The sequence below is a fragment of the Lagopus muta genome, chromosome 2 (genome assembly GCF_023343835.1).
Source record: "Lagopus muta isolate bLagMut1 chromosome 2, bLagMut1 primary, whole genome shotgun sequence".
Classification (NCBI taxonomy): domain Eukaryota; kingdom Metazoa; phylum Chordata; class Aves; order Galliformes; family Phasianidae; genus Lagopus; species Lagopus muta.
In genome coordinates, this window is record NC_064434.1 from 107,263,131 (window position 1) to 107,287,159 (window position 24,029).

General features: G+C 45.9%; 1 protein-coding gene across 3 annotated transcripts; it reads right to left on the bottom strand.

The window, feature by feature from the left end:
* Positions 1 to 166: 166 nt before the first annotated feature.
* On the bottom strand, positions 167 to 23,861 carry PPP4R3B (protein phosphatase 4 regulatory subunit 3B). 3 transcript variants are annotated; one of them, XM_048935401.1, is made up of 16 exons: positions 23,446 to 23,861; positions 22,515 to 22,570; positions 15,481 to 15,579; positions 13,394 to 14,014; positions 10,962 to 11,039; positions 9,798 to 9,914; positions 8,746 to 8,862; positions 8,215 to 8,346; positions 7,137 to 7,239; positions 6,192 to 6,233; positions 5,770 to 5,928; positions 5,021 to 5,190; positions 3,329 to 3,468; positions 2,761 to 2,924; positions 2,138 to 2,340; positions 167 to 1,272 (listed from the first exon to the last, which is right to left on the bottom strand). In XM_048935401.1, the coding sequence occupies exons 1-16, from the start codon at positions 23,585 to 23,587 to the stop codon at positions 1,177 to 1,179; spliced, it is 2,439 nt and encodes an 812-aa protein (XP_048791358.1). In that variant the 5' UTR covers positions 23,588 to 23,861; the 3' UTR covers positions 167 to 1,176. The 3 variants fall into 3 exon arrangements, with proteins under 3 accessions (XP_048791358.1, XP_048791359.1, XP_048791357.1); XM_048935402.1 differs by having other exon boundaries at positions 2,138 to 2,262; positions 2,761 to 2,945; XM_048935400.1 differs by having other exon boundaries at positions 2,761 to 2,945; positions 23,446 to 23,860.
* Positions 23,862 to 24,029: the final 168 nt, after the last annotated feature.

Below are 24,029 nucleotides of genomic sequence, written 5' to 3' on the forward strand. Positions count from 1 at the left end.
CCTACGTGGAATGTACTTTTATTTTCTATCTTTAAAAAGCAGCTTTCGTCTCGCACCCAGACCGAGGTGCTGCCTGCTGATTCCGCCCCAAAGAACTTCTGCTCCTAGAATTCCACCTTGGTCCACACAGACTTTGCTGTTAAACGCCACTAAACCCTAAGAAAAACCCGTTAGTGTTTCTTAATACCACCTCAGCTACGCAATTTCAAGTTGCAAACAGGGAGATCTGCTCTGAGAAGCTGCAGCTCGTTTCAACCAAGCACAAAATGATTCCGATTCCGCGTCCTCCACAGCGTGAAGCCCACAGCTGTGAGCACAGCAGTCCCTGCAGATGTTTGGGAAGCAGTCAGTCCTTGGCTTAGTTATTACTGGATATCTAATGGGGGCTGGGGGGAACAAAAAGAAAAACAACAACCAACCAAGCAGAACCATCTATTCTGCATCCAGCTTCCGTTTTATCCTCTTGGAAAATAGAAATTAAAACTGATTTTCAATCGTTTAAAAAAACCAAAACCAAACCAACTCAGCATGCACTAAAAATGCCGTGTCCCTCCCTCCGACCGCGAGAAGTTGCATCTGTAATAAATGGTCCCAGAAATCTAGATTGTTCTTATGCAAATACAGTTAGTTTTCCCTTATGATTTTTTTTTAATTTTTTCAGTTTTTTTCTTAAAGAGGCATTGCTAAAAGAACACAATGTGACAGCACCATTACAAAATTAAGATTACCGGGTTCCAAATTTAACCTTGATTTGTTTTTCCTAGTTCTGTCAAACACTGGGGAAACCCTGCAATAGTTTTTTTTTTAAGAAATCGTTCCCTTCCCCCCCACGCCCTCCCAACACCTGAGACTTTCCTTGCTGAGAAGCCATCATCCAGGTTCTGTGAATACTAACCCACTTCTTTTTTCTTTTTTTTTTCTTATTTTCTTTTTTTCTTGACAGCCTGAATGGCAGACTCCTTACTTACTAGAAAGACATTCAGTTCCTTGGAAGCCTTGTGTTTACAGAACTAACCCTTTCTAGCTCACAGACTGAGTTTCTTTTGCTACTCCTTGCGTTATCTCATGTACTCGTGGGAGAAAGCTTTCTCAATCAGATTCTTTTTAGCTCTTAAAACAGTTGCAGCATTTGAAACCCCGTAATAAAAAGTTTTTATTCCAAAGTTTTGGTTTCCTTTATGAACCCAGACGAGATCTTTTCCTTGGAGACGTCTCTTCCTCTTCGTCGTCGTCTTCATCGTCAGGATAATCCACCAGGCCAACTAGACTTCCCTGCCAAGCCAAAGAAAAAGAACAAATCTCACACTGAAAAAGCACCCAGCGGAGTGACATTTTTAAGCATGCCTCCCCCAAAGCTCATCCAGGACACAGGAGCCTGCAGAACGCCAGGCTTTTCTTAGGATGGCGCTCAGATCTACCAGTGCTTTACAACTTTCTGTGAAGTTCAGTAATTCTCCTCTAAGGAGTTACAAACGCCGAGTGCTATTTGCAAGCTGGGGATTGCCTATCTCCTTGGTGATGCCTTTTCCATTCACAGACCCATTTGTCTTCAGAGTGTCTTTCAATCTCAAGGGCAAAAGAAAATACTGAAGCATCCCTGCTCCTCTGCATCCGGCCTCGGAATTATTTCAGATCTCTGTAAGCTCAAACCATTGCTGCAAAACCTAACGTGTACACACACATCTTCCTGGTAAGGCTCAGCAGTGTGCAATAAACATTTTACCACACTCATCTCCAACCTCTCCTGAGCTTTCAAGGCTGACAATGCAAACAAAGCACGGACAAGACATACCAGGTGCATCAGCTAACTTCTGAATTTCATCTGCTTAAAAGCACTGAGGCTCTTGACAGTGCAGCCCACTGACGTAATACAGGGGGAAAAAGTAAGTCACCCCCACAAAGCAGGAATGGACTCGGAAAAGCTGAGGGCTGGGAGCAGCGGAGTTTGGCAGAAGATGAGATGACAGCCCAGTGCACGAGCAGCAGGTTCCCATCCCCACTCACTACTTCCAACCTTCCCCAAAGCAGCAGGCAGCAGACAAATGCACACTGCAGTAAGGCACCACCCACAGACCAGCGCCGACCTGCAGCTCCGCTGCCCTGCGTGAGGGCAGCTGCTTTCACACACATCTCCCACCTTTGTGGCTGTCACTGCTGTGGTCAGGGTGGCGTTCTTGGAAGAGGAGCCATTGGAGCTTGCTGGTGATGTCTGAGCTGCCACAGATTTGCTGTTTGCACCGTTTGCACCATTGGCTGCGCTGGCTGAGTGGGAAAAAGTGAACTTGAATCCCCCAGCTGAAGTCCTTTTGGGAAGATTCTCTTTATCTTCACTTTCCTTAGCTGAGGGACAGAATTTTCACGCGTAAGTATCAGCCGTACCCCACGCAGCACAATCCACATCACTGCATCATGGGGCAGAAGCAGCCTCTTTCTAAAATTCTGGTTTAAACGAGCAGCTTGCTCGCTGACCTCATGCAAACAAAGCGTGCCAGCACTACAAGTGAGAACGGCACAGCTTTGGCACAGGGACACAGCACACACACACAGAGACATTTGGTTTTGGACGCCAGTTAAAGCAGGTGCACGTGTGGAGCAATTGTGCTTGTTTTAATCCTCACCTGCCTCACAAAGACACACCGGCAGTTCATCCCTCACTGTGGAACCCCTTTCCTCCTGCTTGTGACTCAAACCCCAGGTGTGAGCACACAACACTCTGCGTGTCTTGCACAGAGTAAATATGGTGGCAATGAGATGAAATACCTTTTTTAGTTTCCATAAACTTTTCGTAGCTGTCTGGAAAATCATCCTCTGGTTTAGACTTCTCAACTGGAGGTACAACAGCTTCACCTTCCTCCTCTTCATCTTCATTGAACCACATTTCTTCATCCTCCTCTAAGGCTCTTGCATCTCTGCGAAATCTATTGCTACGCAATATAGATGGAACACTGTAAGAGACACACAACGTGTGGTTCAAGTGTCAGGATCCCACAGGACAAGAAATGGCTTCTGATGCCTTAAGGTAAACTGTTCTGCCACCAACAGTTTGACCAACACCACAAGTGGCAAGAAGGCAGACTGAGGCCCAACTTGGAATGAAACCTTCTGGCTAACATCTAGCGTGCTGACAAACTGAACTGTACAACAACAGACCAATGATGAAAGCCAGACGTAGGTTTACTCTTAATGCATATAAAAATACAAAGAAGCTCACACCTCAGCCACAGCTTCCTGCTTTTTCTGACATTTATGAAAGAATTAAAAAGAAAACAACAGCAGTAAGCTGATACTACATGACACTAACAGTAGCATTGCAAACTACAGTTATTACCTGTTCAGTTTCTGGTTTTGCCGGTCTTTCTCTTGCTCATATTTTGTCTTCAACCCCTTGAATGTTTGAACGTATTCGATAGATTCAAGTGCATTATAAAAGTTTTCAACTATATGTGCAATAAGCGACTTAATATCTTCCTGCATAAGAACAAAGCAATATTTAAGTCTGCAGAAGTTCAGAAAGCTTTACAATTAATTTTAGAAGTAACTGATGAGTTGCCCTAAGTGAATTACAAATTCTGTGGCCAGCAGGGTCGGGGGAGGGTGGAGTGTCCACTGCTGCTCTGCCCTTGTAAACTTCATCTGCAGCACAGGAGGGATGTGGAGCTGCTGGAGAAGGTCCAGAGGAAGGCCACAAAGATGCTCAGAGAATGGAGCACCTCTCCTATGAAGGCAGGCTGAGGGTGCTGGGGAGACCTCAGAACAGCCTTCCAGTACCTAAAAGGGGCCTACAGGAAAGCTGGAGAGGGACTTTTTGCAATTGCATGTAGCGGTAGGACAAGAGGGAATGGCTTTGAACTAAAGGAGTGGAGATTTACGTTAGGAGTTACAAAGGAATTCTTCACTCCAAGAGCAGTGAGGCACTGGCATTGCTGCCTGGAGAGCTGGGGAGGCCCAAGGCCAGGTTGGATGGACCCTGGGCGGCCTGCGCTGGTGGGAGGCAGGAGGGTGGGTAACTGTGGGTGGGGGGAGAGGGGGAGAAGGGACACTTTAAGGTTCCTTCCAACCCAAGCCATTCTGTGACCATGATTCATGTAAAAAGCATAAAAAGCAATTGCTGTTTTTCACAGTATTTCTCAGATTAATAGACAACGCTCTGTATTTTACCAACCCTATTTGTTATATTTTGATTAAACCATGATACTCACTACCCCAGACTAGGCTTAACTGAGGAAAAAAAAGTTTCATTAGGCCCTGCTCTCCCCCTAAGTTTTACTTCTCTTTATAGTTCTAAATAGCTGCATCTGCACATGTGGAACATGGCACCTTTTGTTCAGCCGCCCAACCATAAGCCTAATTGTGTTGGTAAGCCTTAACACTCAGACCAAAGGGCAAAAGACATCTGAAAATACAACACACTTCCCCTTTTTCTGGGAATGACAGCAACTGCAACACCCTACATCTCAAAAGTGCCTTCATTCTCACAGGCCACAAAGACTTCTGAGAAGACTCCCACGCCACCGTGCTCGCAGCACACAGCTCAGCACCTGCTCTGAACCCTTGTTTCCTACCCCACAGTACAACAAGAGGCTGCTCCTGCTCGTACTGCCTGTCCTGTCCGTGTGCTGCCGTGGAAGAGCCACTGTTTCAGAGCTGACACCATCTCAGAAAGGACAATGATCTTTCCAATTTACACTCAAATCGGTCTCGTTTTCCTCACTTCCAAGTCTGCTCTCAAACAACTCAGCCACTGACAAGAATTCTGTCTCCAGGATGCCATCTTCTACACAGACACGGGTATAAATAAGGCTTCTACATTTATCTGCACAGAATATCAAGTAAAACAAGCACACAGCAGCGTACTGGCTCCTTTCTATTTTTAATCTCTCTCTGGGATTTTAATTTGTGACTTTAATTACTATTAAATATTTAATTCCTGTGAAGTACGTGCATTTTGTTCTGCCTGGGGTGACTGGTGTGCATATATATACACACACACAAGAGCTGCAGAAGCTGCTTAACCACGTACCACTCTGATGAATTCAAACAGTTCGATCACAGCAGAGTTGAGCAGATTGTATCTGGTTCCATTATCCAGCAGAGCATTTATAACCGGCTCAAAGAGATTCCCCTTGGTGATGTAACGGTTGTAAAATTCATCTTTCAGGCCAATTATCCTCCTCATGAAGCGAAGAGCACCTATATGAGGAAAGAAATGGAAGAGTAACCACACATCCAGCCTCCAATCCGCCCCTCTTGGCAAGAACTGAAAAGACAAATTCAAAACAAACATCTGCAGACGGTTAACTTGCTTTCCTCCTCCATTCTCTGACTTTCCTCTATCTGAATGCCATCAGGATCCATCAGGTTCTTTTTGAAGTAGTGCAATAACAAACCTCAGTGAATGTCGAATTAGCTCATTCCCATGCTTCTGTGTGCACCTTCCAGAACCACGTATCATCCAGTCTGTTTGCTCCCCAGGTGCAGCACCAGATTTAGGAAGTTACTTAGAAAAGACAGGACTTCCACTTAACACACAAGATCACAACAGATCCCTGCTACCACATCACCAGCTGCAGTCATTCTCCCTCCACCACTCCAGTTAACTCCACTAACAGATATCTGCCACTTCTTCTTTTCAGGCTCGCTAAACAGCAAGCCTGTAAAAACAGAGATTTACCCCAGTTCTGTACTTAGGCTTATCCTTTTATTTCCAACCTATCCCATGCAGTACAAAAAACATCCTGAGGAAGGAAACTGTGGCAGCTCCATACTCACACAAGGCCAGAAAAGTGTGTTTTGAGTTCATCAAAACCAGCACCCTTCTTAGCAAATCCTTGTTCATAATGTAGTTCTTGATGTGATACGTGTGGTGCTCCACACAGAAAGTGAGCAGCTCCAGGATTAAGGCGAGCAGCTGTGCTGTCTGGTAATTATCTGCAAGGAAAACGTAGACATGAACAGACACTGAGGAGGAGGATCTTTCAGAAGCAAGAGAGACCGGAAAGGGGAGAATTAAAAACACAGCTCCTCAGAAAGAGATAAAATGTTCTTCCAGCTTCTTGCTAGCTCAAATGAAACCCAGCACCCACAGCTCCTTTAACAGTAAGTATTGAAGCAACAAGATGAACTTTCTCCTTTAAATGAAGATGTGCATGATACAGAACAAGGTTCAAAACTGAAGGTCAGTTAAAACTTACCAGGACAAATTGTATTACTCTTAGTGGACCCAACTACCGCATCTGATAAATAGAAAACAAAGCAAATGTAAGAAAAAGTCTTCAAAGCACTGCAAACACACAAAAGATAGGGATAAGTAGTTCTAGCAGCTGTTTGAGCTTTTAATTTAACCAAAACTCTGAGCTGCAGGGAAGCAATCACAGGCAGAACGCATGCCAGCTGACGTCTCAGTGCATTTATGTTACAAAATTTCAATGCAAGTAGGTGGAAATATGTAATCTAACACTGAGGAATATTATTCCTACACAGCTAATTCTGTTTTCTTCAAATATCTCCAAAGGAATGCTCAGATATTCTATTTCTGTTCCCAGTTAACACACATTTGGTTTTTTTCCACTCAACCACGAGAAAATGGGTACCACCAAATCAAACACATTTGCAAGAAAAAGTGCTTTAAAAAAAGCCTGACTCAGAGGCTGCCATGACATTAAGTGTCTGTGTAAAGCATTTAACTGATGTGAGTGCTAATTACGTAATTAAGTGCCAATTCGTTCACCACCACCAAGTCAGAGAAAAGAAGAAGGAGCTCCACAGAGCTTTCCTTCAGCATTTCTCCACTGTTGCCTAATCCAGGCTTCAGTCAATCGCCTGAGCTGACAGGAACTTCCCACACCATCACAGCATCTCTGCACCTGCTCTTCCAAAAGCCTCCTGTGAGCTACAGATGCAGCTTCATGGCAAACATCCTCTTTTACTGCCTGGCTAACACTGGCACACTGAGCAGGTGTCTGAGAGCACAGACCTGCACGTCGCCATGCAGTGCTGCAACACGGGCTGTGAATGCTCTGTGCTCACAGAGGCCCAACAGTTTCCAGGACACACATTCCCACCTTGCATCACAGGCTTATTGCTGGTATTTCCTAAAGCTCAAAAAACCAAGATTTTAAAACCAGAAGTAACATTACCTTTTTCACATTTATCCTCTGATGTGTTTGCCAGAAGTGGAGCAGTAAGAACGTGCATACAATGGTTGTAGAAGAAGTTGAGGAATTCACTTTTTTCTGTTTTCTAAAACAAACAAAACTTTATTAAACATTGGCAACTGCATGTGTACTCTTAACTAAAAAGTAGCAGCAATGGAGATACCCTGCAGAAAACTGCACCCAACCCCCTCTGGTCTGCCTGCATCTTCTTGCTTGCAACTGCAATGTTAATCTCTCAAGGTGTATTCTTATATTTTGGGAAAGTGATCTGAGACACCAAATCAACTTAAATACCAATAGAAAAAAACACACTGAAAAGACTGACTGTGCTCTCACTGCTTCACAGAGCTTGCTTAAACCACTCCTGAGGGCATTAATTTTACCCATAATCATCTGCAACACATCACAACAAGCACCACCGTGTCTATTTCCTTACATCCTATACAGCAAATGCCCGCCAACACAGCGTGCCTTCTTAAGGACAACACACATTAAATATGCTTTGCATTTAGGAGGAGGTTTTTCAGCCAGAGGGTGGTGAGGCACTGGAACAGGTTTCCCAAGGAGGCTGTGGATGCCCCATCCCTGCAGGCATTCAAGGCCAGGCTGGATGTGGCTCTGGGCAGCCTGGGCTGCTGGTTGGTGACCTGCACACAGCAGGGGGTTGGAACTGGATGAGCACTGTGCTCCTTTGCAACCCAGGCCATTCTATGAAATACCCTGGCATGCTGCTAGCTGCAGCTGCATTGTGCCACTGGTATTAAAACAGCAACTCGGTACAAGTGGACTCTCTCATCCATGTATCCATAGCTGAGCTACCAGAAGCTATGATCAAACTGGTGCTATTTCACTGCAGCCTTCAGCAGTCTGTGTTACCAAACCCTTGGGCAGCGCCATATCCACACGTTACCAAAGGAAGCTTCAGTTTCTCTTACAGCTTGTTAAAACTGACGCTGTAACAAATACTCTTTTTTTAATCCTCTGATAAGAACAAGACGAAAACCAGTTTCTTATTTCTGCTGAGCTGGTGAAGTGCCTTCACCCCTCTGCATTCCCTTACATTAGCTGTGGCCAGCATGTTCTCTGGGTCTATCAAAGTGCGCAGGAGCCCCATCAGCTGAACAGCCCCGCCGAGCTCAGGATCAGTGTCACAGATCATCTGCTCAATGACCACATTGATGAGGAGGATGTCCTGAAAAAACAAAAGCTAACAATGAGGCACGGTTTCAGGAGCCCAATGACTTCCACAGCTCACACATCAGGCTGCTCTTTTTTCCCCTCCGATAATGAAGCAAACTGTGAAAATGCACAGAGCTGCACTTAAACACCAGAGTTTTTGTCATGCAAAACCCACCTCAACTAAAAATCACTGCTAGAAAGAGTTATGAACTTATTGCTGTGCACATGCAGGAATCCACCATACTCAGAAATGTTTGCATCTGACATCTATTTTTCCCTGTGTTTCTGCCATCTACATTTCTGCACTAAATGCATCTCAAGTGCCAGGGAGGCTTTCGGTCTGTGGGTTTTTTTGTTCTGTTCCCAAACGAATACATTTAATGAACTCAGACTTTACAACATGTTTACTTACATCATCACTCTGCTGGGCCTCTTGCATTACGAATTCTCGGACCATGGATGGACTAAATTCTACCAGATAAGAAAATATATCTGTAGCAGCAGATCTGACTTGCAAATCGTCCATTCCCTGGGAAAATGAGATCAATTTAGCAGGGAGTTACAAGCTTTGAGAACACGTTATCATTAAGAAAGATTTACACGGCAGCAGAACAGTGACAGGAGAAAGAAGGGATTTTTTTCCCCATCGTCTCCATCCTTTAGAAGATCACAGGGATGTCTGTTGATTTGACACCTCTAATTTAGGCAAGAAATGTTTTATGGTGTTATTTCCTATGGCACTGAAGGCGAGTATGCAGAGTTCTGTAGAAAAGAACCAACTGCATGTTTTAGTATAAATTCATTTGTACCTCACTCAGACAACAAGAAAAGGTGCAGTTTCTAAGCTTAGAAGATTAACAGGATGGGAAACACTTGAAGCAGTCTACACATGGACAAGCAGCACAAGATCAGAATTTGTCCCATCACTTAACATTCATATTGCTTTTACATTTGTACACAGTCAAAGAACGTTGACATCACAGGTTGTTTACCAAATATTAAAACAAACAGTACAACAGCTTCCAGCAACACCAATGACACACAACTTGTAACATCAAGCAGCAACAGATGCTTCAACCAAAGGAGTGAAAGAGCATGTTTTCACACTGCTGATTAAGATGGATTAATCTGCTTTATACCACTGAAAAGGCAGGATTAGGATAGGATAGGAACAGATAAGAGGTCAAGATTATCTAAAAATACTTCTTTGGTCCTATTCCAACTACAACAACAACAACACTGAGCTGAACCATGAAAGAATCCTTTCTGAATTTGACACTTGTTGTCAAGAGCACTGCGCCATCACACCAAGCCACAACAGTCACAGCAAGCAAGTGGGGCCACTGCTACTTTCAGAAGAACAAAGCCATCCAGTGAAACTTACAGAAAGGCATCGGGCAGATCTGCTGAAAGGTCACACATTTCCCCCCCTTTTAATACAAACAGTTCTGAATTTTCACTTACCATCACAATTTCAAGAGCTGGAAGGATTCCCAACTTTGCCAAAGTTTTGAAAAACGCATCTCTGTTCTGAGGTTGTAATGTCTGAGAAAATGCACAGAACTCCTTGAAAAAGTTAACCTGTAACACAGGGAAAAAACGAGCATTTGATTGAGGAAACTCAAAGTATGAAATGGTTGTGATTTGTATCAGTTTGTGTACTGGCTGGGCTATGCCTGCCTGCGAAAGGGACTGCTCTGCTCCTCTCCTCCAGTGTTCAACATCAGTGAGGCAACATTAAGGATGAAAGGAAAGCCAAAGCAGTTAACAACAAGATCTGTTAAGAGGCTGAATTTACCTCAAAGAAGGACAGTCATCTTGCAGCTATTTTATCACATTTAGCATGGGAAGGATTTCTACTTCTGCAGTTTGCCTTCTGTTAAAAGAACAAACACGTTCTCCCTTGCTGAAAACAGCCACTCTAGATTTTAGTAAGGCAGTTTAAGCTGATAAAGAGTCAGAAAAACAGGCTGCCCTAGGAGGCTGTGGATGCTCCATCCCTGCAGGCATTCAAGGCCAGGCTGGATGTGGCTCTGGGCAGCCTGGGCTGCTGGTTGGTGACCTGCACACAGCAGGGGGTTGGAACTGGATGAGCATCGTGCTCCTCTGCAAGCCAGGCCATGCTGTGATTCTGTGTTTGTAATATACATACTAAGAGACCATCATTAACCCTCAGCCCCAGGGCTGAAACAATGAGACTGAGCAAAATACAGTGAGAAAAAGCAGTAACTGCATGGTAAGCCTAAGGGAGACAGCATGCTGAAGGGCACTCGGGATCATTCACATGCCAAGATGGAAGGGACACACAGGGATCTCTGAGTCCCATCCTGGATCCTGACAGCACCACATGCAGCTTGTCACCGACCAGTGAAGGAGGTGCACTTTCAAGCTTAAGACTTAGCTTAGCACCGGCACTTTCTCAGTTACTGAGAACAAATAAATCAGATTCTTACCTCACACACAATATTCTTCTAGTGAGTACAAAACCAAAGACGATGCTACATTAGAAATGGTTCCTCTAGGGTTACAGAAACACCTGACTGGAGGCAGAACTAGAACAGCTCCAGTGTTCCTGCTTTGTGCCTGAAGATTAAAGCACTCCAACAAGTCCCCAGCACAAGGACTTACCAATTCACATCGTTTGTCATCATCTGTAGCTTCATCTGTTAGTTGTGCAAAAACTTCGGACAGAAATTTTTCATCTTCCTGCATAACACAAAAGGACAACAACTTACACAGGACAGCTTACACAGCCAAATGGCCTTTAGAGGCTGACACTACAGAGTCAAACTTAACTACTTGCTCACTTCTTAGAAAGGAAAAAAAAACACGCAGTTGTAGATCTGGTCAATAAATACATACATTTTATCATTAAAAAGGGAAAAGCAAGAATGCAAGTTCACAAACATCACTTCCAGTGCACTCTTTCAGTCCTCACGCTGTGCAGCAGCGCCACACATGAAGCTGAGGACGGGTGATCAGACCTGGCTCCCAGCAGCAGCGCTCAGCAGACCTCCCCTCTCCCTGCTCTCCTCCAGCACTCTGCTCCACACCTCACAGCACCACAGGCTCACCGTGTGACGTCCTGCTGCCAGCAGGCAGCACAGTGTCACAAGTTCCACTTCTGTATAGGCCACTTTATACTCCAGGCTCCCTCTCTGTGCTGCATGGGTCCTTCCTGTTGGGCTACAACTGCACAGCCCTGCAGCAAAGCTCTTCTCAGCAAGCCAAGCTCCCCTACTTGTACCAAGTTCAGTTTTCGCCCATCTGGAAAACTTTTCTTCTCCACAGTCCTTTACATGGAACAGTGCTGGTGTTCCTTCAAACCAAACTGCCTGTTACTCTCCAAACACAATACAGATCTTCAAGCCAACGCTAACGTTACGCTTTACTACGAGTGATACCTGAATCAGCATCAGATGGAAGATGACCCGCACAGACTTACTGGTTTATTTTAAGCGCTGCTGGCCTTAACAGCTAAATTAAGCCTGTTAAAAAATCGTATCACAACAAGCAGATTGTGTAAAGCTGCTGCAGCTGTAGTCCTCACATCCTGGAGCACAGCACAGCTCCAGGCTCACTTTCTATTCTCGCTCTGCTTCCCACCCATCAGAGCCCTGCTGCTGCACAACCTGTCACTCCTATCGGCCGTGTTCCCCACTGGTGTGCCTAAGGCAGCAAGATTTCTAATTTCTACACCAAACCCAGAGGAGCTCCAGGATTCTTATGCCACACAGAGAAGCTGATTTACACCAGGAAAGTGGGGAAAGTCCTGAACCTCCTCTTAGCAGCACCGCGCAGCTCCCCAGAGCTACGACAGCCAGAAACTTCTGCCTGTGCTTTCTGCATCACCCTCGAGGCAGGCTAACTGATGTAGGTAGCAATGCCACTTGTAGATCAACGTGCATGCCTCAATTACAGTGCTAACACCAGATAAACTGTGTGCCATCCATTCATCCCAACCACAGCCCAGATGGCAGATTGCACAGAACTGCCACAGTCCAGAGCTTCACTGAAGTACCAGAGAGACGAGGCAGAAAGTGGGAGTTTTCTGCTAAGGTACAATTAAATGTTCAGTGCAGTAAAACTTCAATGGAATATGAAAACCTTTTCTTTTTTCTGTCTCTCTCTAAATGGAAGTAGGACTGTGGCCCTGGGAAAATGACACTGAGTGTATTTTTACATTTTAAAAAGTGACTAATGCAAAATAATGAAATGGGAAAGATTTCCTGAACCAAAGCATTCTTTTTGCAAGAGAGACCTACTTTGCTTCTTTCTGCTGTTCAACCCAAGTGAAAAGCAGCCCCAAAGCTCATCCACGTAGCTGCCTTTTGCTGTTCCTTTGTGTTTGAGTAGTTCCAGGTTTTTGGGTTTTCTCTCTCCGCTCCTCTACTGCAGTCCTTAGAAACACCCCTCATGGCAATGTTATTCCTCCACTGCCTGCTTCCTTCCACAACTTTAATATTCTTTCCTTCAAATGAAAACTGACACGTCTGTGAAGTTCTGCTCCACCTAGATGTGCCATATTCCAAAGCAAATGGACCACAAACAGAACCAAACCACTCCGGTAGCCCACAGTCTGCACAACAAAACATGAACTGAAAACACCCACATCATCACCACATGCATGCAGAGCACTTCACATCTAAGGCTCTTTCCACAGCCCACTTTGTCTGCGACCATCAGCTGCTTTTAAGTCTGTTTCTGACTGTGAAGACTTCAGAATATTATTCAGGACCTTGGAATTGCAATATTTTATGTGTTATTACTGTGGGATATCAGCAGGAAGAGAAAACCACTGAATCAACTCCTTCATATCACAACATGAGCATCAGACATCAGTACAATGAATTATTTACAACATACCGAAAGCCTGTAAATCTGAAGTCTAATGCTTTTAAAAATCAAGAATAAAATTAAGGTATCAGAAATCAGGGGAAAACATGCAACTACTTCACACAGTGAAGAGCCATAATCAGTTTTTGCAACTAAATCAATTGCAAATTGCAACTAGATGCATCTACACACCAGGAATCCATAGCATATTAAAAATCACTTACCTGCAACATACTGACAATCTCAACTTTGTTGAAGAAAATAAAGGAAGTAAGGGTAGAAAGGAAATTCTCTTCAAAAACCGATGGTGTCGGCAAGATGATGTCCTGAATGTACTGTACCCTGTAAGTCTGATGGATTTTTTGCCTGAGTTCAGAGTCTGTGATAGGAATAACCTCCTTAAATTTTGCTGTTTTGGTCAAGAACTCCCTGTGCCGTTTTGGCTGAGCCAAAGAAGGGTCATACTCAAGGCATCCAACAACATCCATAATACACTCATCAGAAAACATCACCTCAAACAGAGTTGCTTTATTGAGGAACAAAATTCCTCTAATAATTTCATACAAATGATGCAAGCCTTCTGTGTTCTCTAAATTCTCGCAGACTTGGAAAAGCTGCAATAGTTTTTTAATATAGCCTTCGTTCTCCAGGGCCAGAGCTAGCTTTTCTCTACGGATGGGTGAGGAGAGAACAGAGGTAACAAGGTCAGCAATCTCTTCAAGTTTGTTGAGTTCACAAGAAGGAAGGTCGATCAAAGGACTGGTTTCGGGCATTTCTTCTATGTGCTCCTCTTCAGACTCGATAAGGTCCTGTGTGACTTCCACTGAAGGATCCTTACCCTGAACCTAAAAGCAGTGCACACAGTTAACTGTCACATCCCAATACGTACGTAAGAGCAATCAAGCAGAGAACGTACATAAGTCCTTGCATGCCTTCAGCTGCCTGGGAGGTTTCTGGCCATGAGGAAAAATAGTCAGCTCTGCTGCCTGTGAATTCTACAGAAGATGCTGCCATTACCTCCAGTAGGTATTTGTCAAAAATCAAACAAACAAACCCACCAAAACCTAACCACATCTGTGCAACAAAGAAATCTGAAGCACCCTGAAGATAAAACAGAGAAAGTAGAGAAGGGCATAACAAAGCCTTCTTTCAGTATCTCAAACAGAAGGGAAGACTAGGGTATAAAGTCATGGCAGGAGCCCACAGCTATGCTACCATAACAAAAAGACCAAGAACAAAGGCATACAGGTATAATGGATGCCCAAACTGAATAGGGAAAGAGGGATGCAGCTGACCCCCACTCCATACTCTTGCTCTGTTGAGCATGCTCCCCTCTTTCCCCCAGCCTACTCATACACCCTGCACTCTTTCTTTCCTGTACTCATCCTAAGATTCATACGCTCCTATCAGACCTCTCCCACAAAGGATCACCTGCCAGAGGGGAGTCTCCAAGTGCTAAGAGCTCTGAAATCCAATGAAAGAACTAAGGCTAATGGCTGGCACCATCTGACCACAGGAAGACCTTCCTTTCACACTGATTATCAGATCAGCCCACACAGGACTAACTGAAAACCTGGACTATGTATGAGACATATCTGCAGCCACTAGCATCAGTTCCTTTCAGTATTTCACAACTGACTGAGAAGATTCAAACTCAGTATGCTTTGGAGTATGAGCAAGCATCTTAATCAGCTATTTTGGTTCTCAGTTTCTTTAGTTACAGCTTTATGTTTTCCAGAACCTGAGACAATTAGGATCAACTCTGACACAAAAGTCTGGGCTTCTTCTGTGAAGTACACGTAGGTGTAGTAACTCCCCTCATCTGTTATTAGCACAATCAAAAGTGTGAGACCTGAACTCTGTTCCCTACTAACACAGGGCAGGCTGAAATACCCCCAGGACACGGTGAGTAAGACTCAGGCCTTGATGGAAACATGGCTGACATCCTGAGCTCAGACAGCAGTGCCAGCAGTGCCTCTCACTGAGGGAGAGCTGGGCCCACACGTATTGCAGCTGATTACAACCAGCAGCTCCCCACTGAACCATCGTTCAAATCCAGCACTCGAGGTTTTCTAGTTTTTAACCTAAAAGAAAGTCAAAACCTGGGTTTCTCTCACTGACTTTAAGAGCAGGAAGGCCAAAAACACAAATTTTGTTCTAAGGAGTGGCAACTTAAGATTTGACACAGAAAAGCCACAGAAAGCAATGACAAAGACACGCTTGTTTTACAAATAGGTTTTAAAAGTACAACACATGAGAAGACAGAAGACACCAAAACATCTGCAAGAAACAATAGGAAATTTTCATGTACCTGGCAGATCTTTTCCCAGATTTCATCACAGCCAGCTTTTTCTTGAAAACTCAGTGCTAAGTCATAGTTCTCTGCTTCTGACCAAACAATCAAGGTGTCCTGTGTAAGACAAGAAAAACCAACAACAAATGCATTCATTGCCCAGACAGTTCAGATCTTCACCAGGGATTTAACTGTATTCTGCTGAATCACATCTAAGGAATAAGTAATAATTGATGTTACCTTTGTCAAAGCTTTAGTCACTGAAATCTTAACTTCTCTGTTCTGCTCTAAAGGACATCGCTTTTTTTTTTTTTAAATGAATGTTCTCTTGTATATTCATCTTTCCATATTGAATGCATTCATAATGGCATTTCTCTGCAACATACAGTAGCTCTGATTGTGCACATGAATGCACACAAAAAGTAAAGTAAATCTGTAACGTAAATATGAAAAACCTGAAATTCTTCTCAAGCTGTGGATGAAAGTAAAAGATCATCATTTCCTTCTCAGAAGGAGTTTAACACAGCTGTAACAACGTGAGAAATAAAGCCTTGAGTATCACAAACCTAAACACATGCAATATGCTTTTCTAAACCACAAGACATGCAAGTTTTATGTAACCCAAGCAGTAAGTTACTATCAAGCCCACAAACACCTTGGCAACAGATATTTTCAACTGAGCCAGTTTTCTTTTCCTCTGTAATTAATTGAATAATAACTGAATAATTAATTTCCACCTCTGCTAATTGAATTTGTACGTTTGATTTCGCATTTGAATTTTGGCATAGACTACAGGAGATCTTTTTTGGTGAGGTTTTGTTAGGTGACGTGCTGCTCTAAGTCACGCATTCCTCTTAGCAGGCACCTAAAACATCTTCTGACTTATCTCACTATATGGCACTACCAGTACAGTCTTTTGTTTTGAAACAAGCCCGACTTCCTCATTTAGGGTAGAATATTTCCAAAACAAGGCCATTCAAACACATACTGAGCAAACTTGCAGAGCAAAGCTGCATGAACGTGACTTAATTCAGAGTGGCTGAGAATTTCAGTGCATCAGGCTCAAAACATGCGAGTTACCGGGTCTGCAGCAGAGCTGCCAGGTCAGGAATGAAGCCTGTGCTCCGACACCCAAACATGCAGCTCTGCATCCCACAATAAACCCCTCTGCACATCAAAGTGCTTCACGCCATCTGCTCTCTGCTGGCTTTGAGAGCTCCAGCAGAACAGTTCAATGCTGTTACGTCTGCTGACTTCCTGAACTGCTACCACAACTTGTTTTAAGCTCCAGTAAACCCTCGCTTCATGTCAATAAGGCAATTCACTTCCTACTTTTGCTGAGGACAATATTAAGCACACAACTTAGGGAGGCCCGTAAGTCTTGACCCTTCACCTTGTACTTTTGTCACAAACAAAATACCTGAGTGATGTTTTCAAGTTCAGCAATCAGACCCAAGCAAACAAGTGGGGGGCTTACAGACACCCAGTGTATTAGAGGAAAGCAACGGGCAACAAGGAGCAGAGGTCCCAGTGCCCTCTCCCTCACATCCCTATCCCAAAGGGCTCTCAAACCTGGCCCATCCCACGTCAAAGGGAAGAAGCCTTCTCCCAAAGGTCTCAGAAAGGTCTCAGAAAGGATGACTGCCTTCCCAGGTGATCCCCACTGCTCCCACCCCCCCGTGTCACAGTCAGCTTTCCTTCATCCTCCCTGACCCAAGCTGGGTTAGCTCAGATCTGCAAGCAGAGCCAGCAGCAACTGGGGGGCAGCTCAGGGAGCAGAGAGCTGACCTGCAGCTGCACGGCTCACAGGGGGCCTCTCCTCCCACACCAGTGCCAAACAACTGCTGCAGCTCCACAGCCAGCAGCTCTCCAGGGAGCTTCTGCAGCGTCCTCGCAACAGCCAAACGCGCTGCTGCGCTTCCATCTTTGCTTCTCAGGCACACTATTGCTTCTCTTATGGCAACCTTGATGATGAAGGCCTACTACTAAATCAGCTTCTGTATTCCACAGGAAAACCACAAGCCACGCTAAACAACAGCAATTGTACAAGCTCAGTATTTCTCTCCGTATCTGTCTACTTTTCCTTAAAGAGAAAGGTCTTCCCTAGCAAAGCACTGAGCTCACTGCAGTGCTCACAAGAGCTCTTTGTTACCACAGTGCCCTCATAGGACACCTGCACTTTCCTGCTACGTTTTCCCCGCTTGGGGGTTGACCCACGTGTGCAAACAGCACAGCTTCCTAGGCTGGCACCACTCTGCTCACAGCTGTTGAGTCTCGTCTGTGGCTCCCAGACAGCTCAGTCCATGCTTACAGTGAGCGTGACATTGGAGAGAGAGCAGGGAACTGGCCTTCAAGGAACAGCTGGAAACTGCAGAAACTGAAAATCCAGTCGGCTCTCGACTCGATTCCAACAGAGCTGCACAGAACCCAAAGAAGAACACAGCAGAAAGAGGTCTCCCAAGGGGGCACTCGGCCTTGCCAAAAGAGCTTATTTGCAGGAAGTGAAAACAAAATGTAGGTTTTTGTACCAAATGCATTAGCAATGATTTTGATCAATAAATTTGATATAGGCTCCCTGAAAAGAGCTTGGAATCACTTTCATTCGAGTACATGTGTACTGTGGGATGCCTGTTACCACCTGAAGACATTTTACAACATAAAATCAGTCAATAGTGTAAAACAGAATGATTTAACTGATGCTGCAAATTAATAGCATCAACTTGTCTTTCCTGTAACATCCTCCCTTAAAAACACTTGTCTTTTACAGACCAATTCAGTTAAAGAGAATTCTTAAGTACAATTTCTGGGGAATTGCAAAAATCAAAATGGGAGAAGTACACCTGAAAGCGTTCTGTGAAACCCCGGATGCCCTAATGCTCACAAATCAATGCTGCTGCACGTAAGCTGAATCCCAGAGGAAGCTTAATGAACACAGGGTGAAGTCCTGCTCACAGCCCAGGATCACACAAGAACCAGACACTCATCAGCGACTCCAACAGCTGCATGCACCCACAGACTGTGCTTAAACGTTTGGTGAGAATTCTGAGTTACTGAATGGTGCCTGCTGCACTCTGCAATGCTTGCACAAGTTCTGTAAGTTACTCCAAAAATATTTCCAAAGGACTTTAAGACATAAACTGTCTTAAGTGCTTCCAACAAATAAGCACAGAGAAGAACCACAAGGAGCAAACAGGATCCTTCCTGCTCTCTTTAAACACTCCCACTCAGCTCACAGGCAAGATGCTGCCTGTTGTCTTCTTCAGTTTCATCAGAAAATAACTGTCCCACACTGAATTTACCTGTCATCCCTACGCTTCCTGCACGACCTAAGAGCACCCAGCATCACAGACTGACTGACACATCAGGTCCAGCTCCTTCATACCAACACTGCTCTGGCACGCTCAGATCAGCAGCAGCAATCTTCCTGAATTCACTCAAACAATACAACACAACACAAAGCAAGAAAAAGAGTAATTCGGATCAACAACCTGAGCTCTAAAAGAGCAGCTCACTCCCTCCTCACTGTCAGGGCAAGATCACAAAATGCCTGCTGCTCCATCTCAGCATCTCCAGGCCAGCCCCTCGCTCTCCTCCAATGCTTGCAGTGGGGGAAAGAGGGAGGTAGCTCAGCCAGCAGAAAGAGATGTTTGGTGGGATCAGCTCCTACAGCTGATCTGCCAAGCAGCTGCATGGATGCTCATGCTAACTGCTCAGCTGCCTTCAGTCCGTTGTGGTTTAACCCAGCAGCAGCTCAGCACCATGTGGCCGTTCGCTCCCTCCCTCCACTCCCAGTGGAATGGGGGAGAGAATTGAGAGGAAAAAAACCCTAAAAAACAGAACTTAGACGTTGAGATAAAACCTATTTACTAAGAGAAAAGAAAGAAATAGCAGTAATGATAATTATGTTTACAGAAGAACTGATAAACTACACGATTTGCTCACCACCCACAGTCCGATGCCCAGCCATGCTCACTGGCTGCAAAGCCCCCCAGCCAATCCCCCATCTTTATAGCTTTCTATGTAATGCCACACAGTGTGGACTATCCATCAGCAGTGCTAGTTGTGTCCCTCTTGGCTCCTTGTGCCATCCCAGCCCCTCGCTGGCAGGACAGTACAAGAAGCTGAAATGCCCTCAGCTGGCCCTGTGCAGCACTACTCACCAACAACTCAAATGTTGGCATGTTATCAATGCTATTTTTCTCCCAGAGACACAACACAGCATCACAGCAGACACCATGAAGAAAACCAACCCTGGCCCACTTGAAACAAGCACAGCGTTGCACCACTGCAAGCATACTGAATCCCAGCCTCAAGCAACTCTGCTGACTTTGCCTGAAGCAAATTGCTCTGATGTCACCCGAATGACAGCAACTGTGCTTCAAGAGCATTCCTCATCTCACATCTGAAAACAGGTAATGCTCCTTTCGGGGAGCTCTACCATCAGAAGGTGCTGCGCACAGTGAGAATTTCTGTAGCAGCTTCAAGGCTTAAAGCCACACAGCTGCAAACGACCGCCCTCAGAGCCGCTCGGCAGGAACAAAGCAGCACAGCCATCTGATCTCACTGCAGCACTCATCCACCCTTCTGCCAGCCCTGCCAGGGAACAGTAACCTCAAGCAGAGGGTGGAACAACAGATGGGTGCGGCAACAACTTCTGAAACTGCTCCTGCCAGAGCCTCCGGAGCACATCTGACCCTGCCCTTTGGCAACCACCCGTGCTCAGCACAGGCGCTTCGCTCTCAGAGCCCAAGCCCCAACAGCAAGGTGACCCAAAGCTCTAAGGGTGCTCCTTGCTGTTTGCAGACATGGAATCAGAGGCTCTTTCAGGCTGTGTGCTGAGCAGCCTCCTCCTATGTCATGTTTCTCGTGAGGAGAGGTCATGACTATTGCTTGCCAGGGCTGTGACAGAACAGAACCCTGCACAAAGCCAGGCACCACAAGCTGGATTCAAGAAGGCAGTTTTGTTTACAATTAACCAATAGTTCTAGTACTACTTAGCACAAATTGGGAATCGTATACTCATGCACAGTGATTAAATATCAGGGTTTTTTTTTTCCCCCACCCACAGAACGATGTTATGCAAATCACAGCTGAAGCAACAGCTACTCTGTAAGTGGATTCAAGTCATTCACAAATGTGTAGGCAGGGCAGGCTTCCTCTCTGTCAAGGTGCACCATCTTGTGGCTTCCCCCAGACCCAAGGTGAAAGGCACCTCAATGAAATCTGCAGCTGAACTGTGACACCACCTGAAGTGCCTGGCCTGGACAGACAGGCAGGCACAAGTCCTCAGGCTACCTGCACAGCAGATCTCAGCCAGGGTGCTAAAGAAAGACAATCCATGTTCTTATCTGGTCAGCCAAAATATTTTGCCTGATTCTTCCCACCGTTTTAATAACATCTGCTGAGAAATGGACTTGTGAGAACTACAATCTAAGCTGAGACTGAAGCCCAGGACAGCCAAAAGTTTGGCTCTTTGCAATAGGCACATAAAAATTGAAGACAAAGCGCTAGTCAAATAAAAGCAGCATGAGTTCAGAAATGAGACAAATCTCCAACCTGTCTCTGGAAAACTCCCATCGTAAGTACTTAAAAATAAAAACAAAAAAATGAAGACTTCCCCAAAAGAGCGAGAAGCAAAGTAAACACTCAGCCACAAGGGCAAAGAAGCATTAGAACTGACAGTAAGAGCCAACCCAAACAAACTTCAGCCTAAGATAAGGTTTTTAGAACTACAGCCTAGATGGACAACAACAAAAAGCCAACCACCTAATTAAGTCAATTGAGACTTCTCTCAGTTAAGTAAAGAAAGTTTTCAAACAAGCAGCTGTCCGAGGATTTCAGAGGACAGGCAGCAAAAGGAAGCACTTCCAGCTTTGCAGCAAGGCAGCCTGCACTGGTGTTTTTGTCAGGCGTTAGCTTCCTGCACCAAACAGGAAGCAGCTCAAGGCCTTTGACTCGCAGAACCCTGCACAACTCCCACCAATATCTCCTGCCACCCACCCAAGAAAAGCCAGCAAGCATCACCTGACTGAATACACCAACATCTCACCAGAGAAAAATGGAAACCACAGAAAGAAGCTTTCTGAGAAATGAGCTTAAGTCTGACTGCAGCCAATCTGCATGAAGGCCCCTCTCCTCAAATCCTCAGAACGTAACTTGTCATCTGTCTTTTGAAAAAATCCAAAGCGAAACACTTCAACAGGCTCTTAATGATTTAGGAAGAAAATCAAATTGTTTTCTAGAGCTGAAATGCTTCTGGACAGCATAATGATGAAGAGCAGTATAAAACACTGAACAAAAGAAATAGAATCCACTGCAGAACAAAGAAATAGACAGAAAAAAAGAAAACCAACACAGTACAAAACCATGAGAACAATGGAGGCAGAGACATCAAGATGGAAGACAGAAAAAGGAAAAAACGCAGTAAAAGCAAGAGATGTGGTAGACTGTTTCAGTGTGTTAAACAAAGATGACCTAATAACGTAGCTCCCAACTGTTCTGCTCCTTTGTGTTGCAGAAGCCTTACCCCCAGGAAAGGCAACTGTGCAGCTAAGTCCCCCAACTGCAAACTCACTGAGGAGAGCAGGGGGTTTCAAAGCTTAAAGCACGAGGTCAACAGCAACAGTAACAAAGCCCACAAACTCCTTTGTATTACTGTCAAAGAAAGAATGGTGGAAATAAACACAGCAGAAATCACAAGGCAGCTGAACTGTTGCCTTCCTCATATGTCAGTTATTTCACATGTGCAACCCCTGTCTCCCACTACAGGCTGTATGCGTTTCTAACTAATTTTCCTGTAACAAGGGCAATATTTACCCAAATATTACGCACAGATCCTCTTCAAAGCCTTCATTCCAAAAGGCTTTTTAGGAGAACAATATTCACGTTTCTAGAACACAAAGCCAGACAGCACCTATAGGCTCCTAACTTAAGTGCTTCTGCTCTACGAAAAAGCACCACCACCAACTGCACATCACACGTCTCTCTTCCTGCAGGACAGTCAGTCTGAGCATCAGTGATCAGAGAAGGTGAAGCCTGGTAATGATACTTACCTGCTGTTTTTGATATGCAGTGTTTGGATTTATCTTCGATTCTAGCAGTAGTGAACCTGAAAAAGTTATGAAGACATTGAGTTTAACAAAGCAAACATTTCCATGGATCTTACATTTTGAGCCTAACCCACATCTTCCAGGAAGTCCTACAGAACAATATTCTTTTGACATAATTCTAAGTAAGCCAGATAAAACAAGATTTAACACCTACAGTAAAACTCTAAATTCTCCACACATTTTCCCCAGGGACCCAGTGTGACAATTCACCGCTTTAAGGGCCCTGTATCAAACACATACAAACTCACAGCGGGGAACACGCTGCACAGAATGAAAACATGCTTGCCCACACAAGCCACGTGGGGCCATTTGCTTTTATTTCCTTCAACTGCCCTTCACAAGTGAATCATCCAGATAAACCCAACGCTCCACACTGTATATGTGAGCAGTGTATGTATCCTGGCAACAGCTCCAGCGCAATCCGTAGGCTCTGAGGTGCTTTATTCAGCACGCTGGCACCTGTTGGCTGCTGAGTGGCCGGAGCGTGCCCTCTGCCAGGCACACAGCCGTACAGCGACTCCAGAACGTAAGGCAACAACACACAACACAACCTGAGCCCTTCGGGATAGCATCAGTGAATTCCCAGGGTGGAAAAAGCCCTCCTAGAGCACCGAGCAGGGAAAGCAAAGGGCGCTCCAGAACCGAAAAGCAGCCTTTGCTGGAGCCGAACAAGATGTCGTCACGTGCAGCAGCTCCATCTGCCCTCGGCCGGGGGCAGGAAGGAGCAGCGGGCGGGCAGAGCAGCGCAACGCACGCGGGGAGAGGCCCGGCGGCCTCCGGACCGCCGACAGGGAAAGGGAAGGGAAAAGGGGAGCCCGGAGGAGGCGGCCCGGAGGAGGCCCAGGCCTCCGCGCAGCCCCGGCCACGCTCTCACCGTCCGACTCGGCGCGCACCAGCAGCGACATCCCCTTGAGGCGCTCCACGTAGGTGGAGGAGACGTGCCCGGTGCCCCTGTCGTCCCATTGCCGATCCTCGTTCAGGGTGTAGACCTTCACCCGCCGGCGGGTGTCCGACATGGTGCGGCCCCGGCCTCGGGCCCGCGCTCCGGCCCCGGGCCCGCTCCGCCTCCGGGGGGCGATGGAGCCGAGAGCGGGCTTGGAAGCGGGGCGGCGGCCGCTCAGGGGCAGCGCGGGGCCTTTAACGCGCCGCTTTTCATGGCTCCCCGCCGGCGAGAGGGCGACGCCGCGCCCCGGCTCGGGCCTCCCTGGCGCCGCTCCGCCGCCTCGGCAGCTACCGCGGTGCCGCCGCCATCTTGTAACCCGACTCTCGCCGCCTTTCTCTTCCTCCCAGCCCGGCCACGGGCTCCCCTCGCAGGGGCTACGGCGGCCGGCAGTTGCCTCGGCGCCGCAGCCGGGACGGCGGCAGCGGGCGGGGCGGGGCTGTGGCGGGGCCCGCCCGAATCCTCGCGCCTCTCGGGCCCCGAGCCGGGCGGTTCTGAGCCTGTCGAACCGAGCTTTT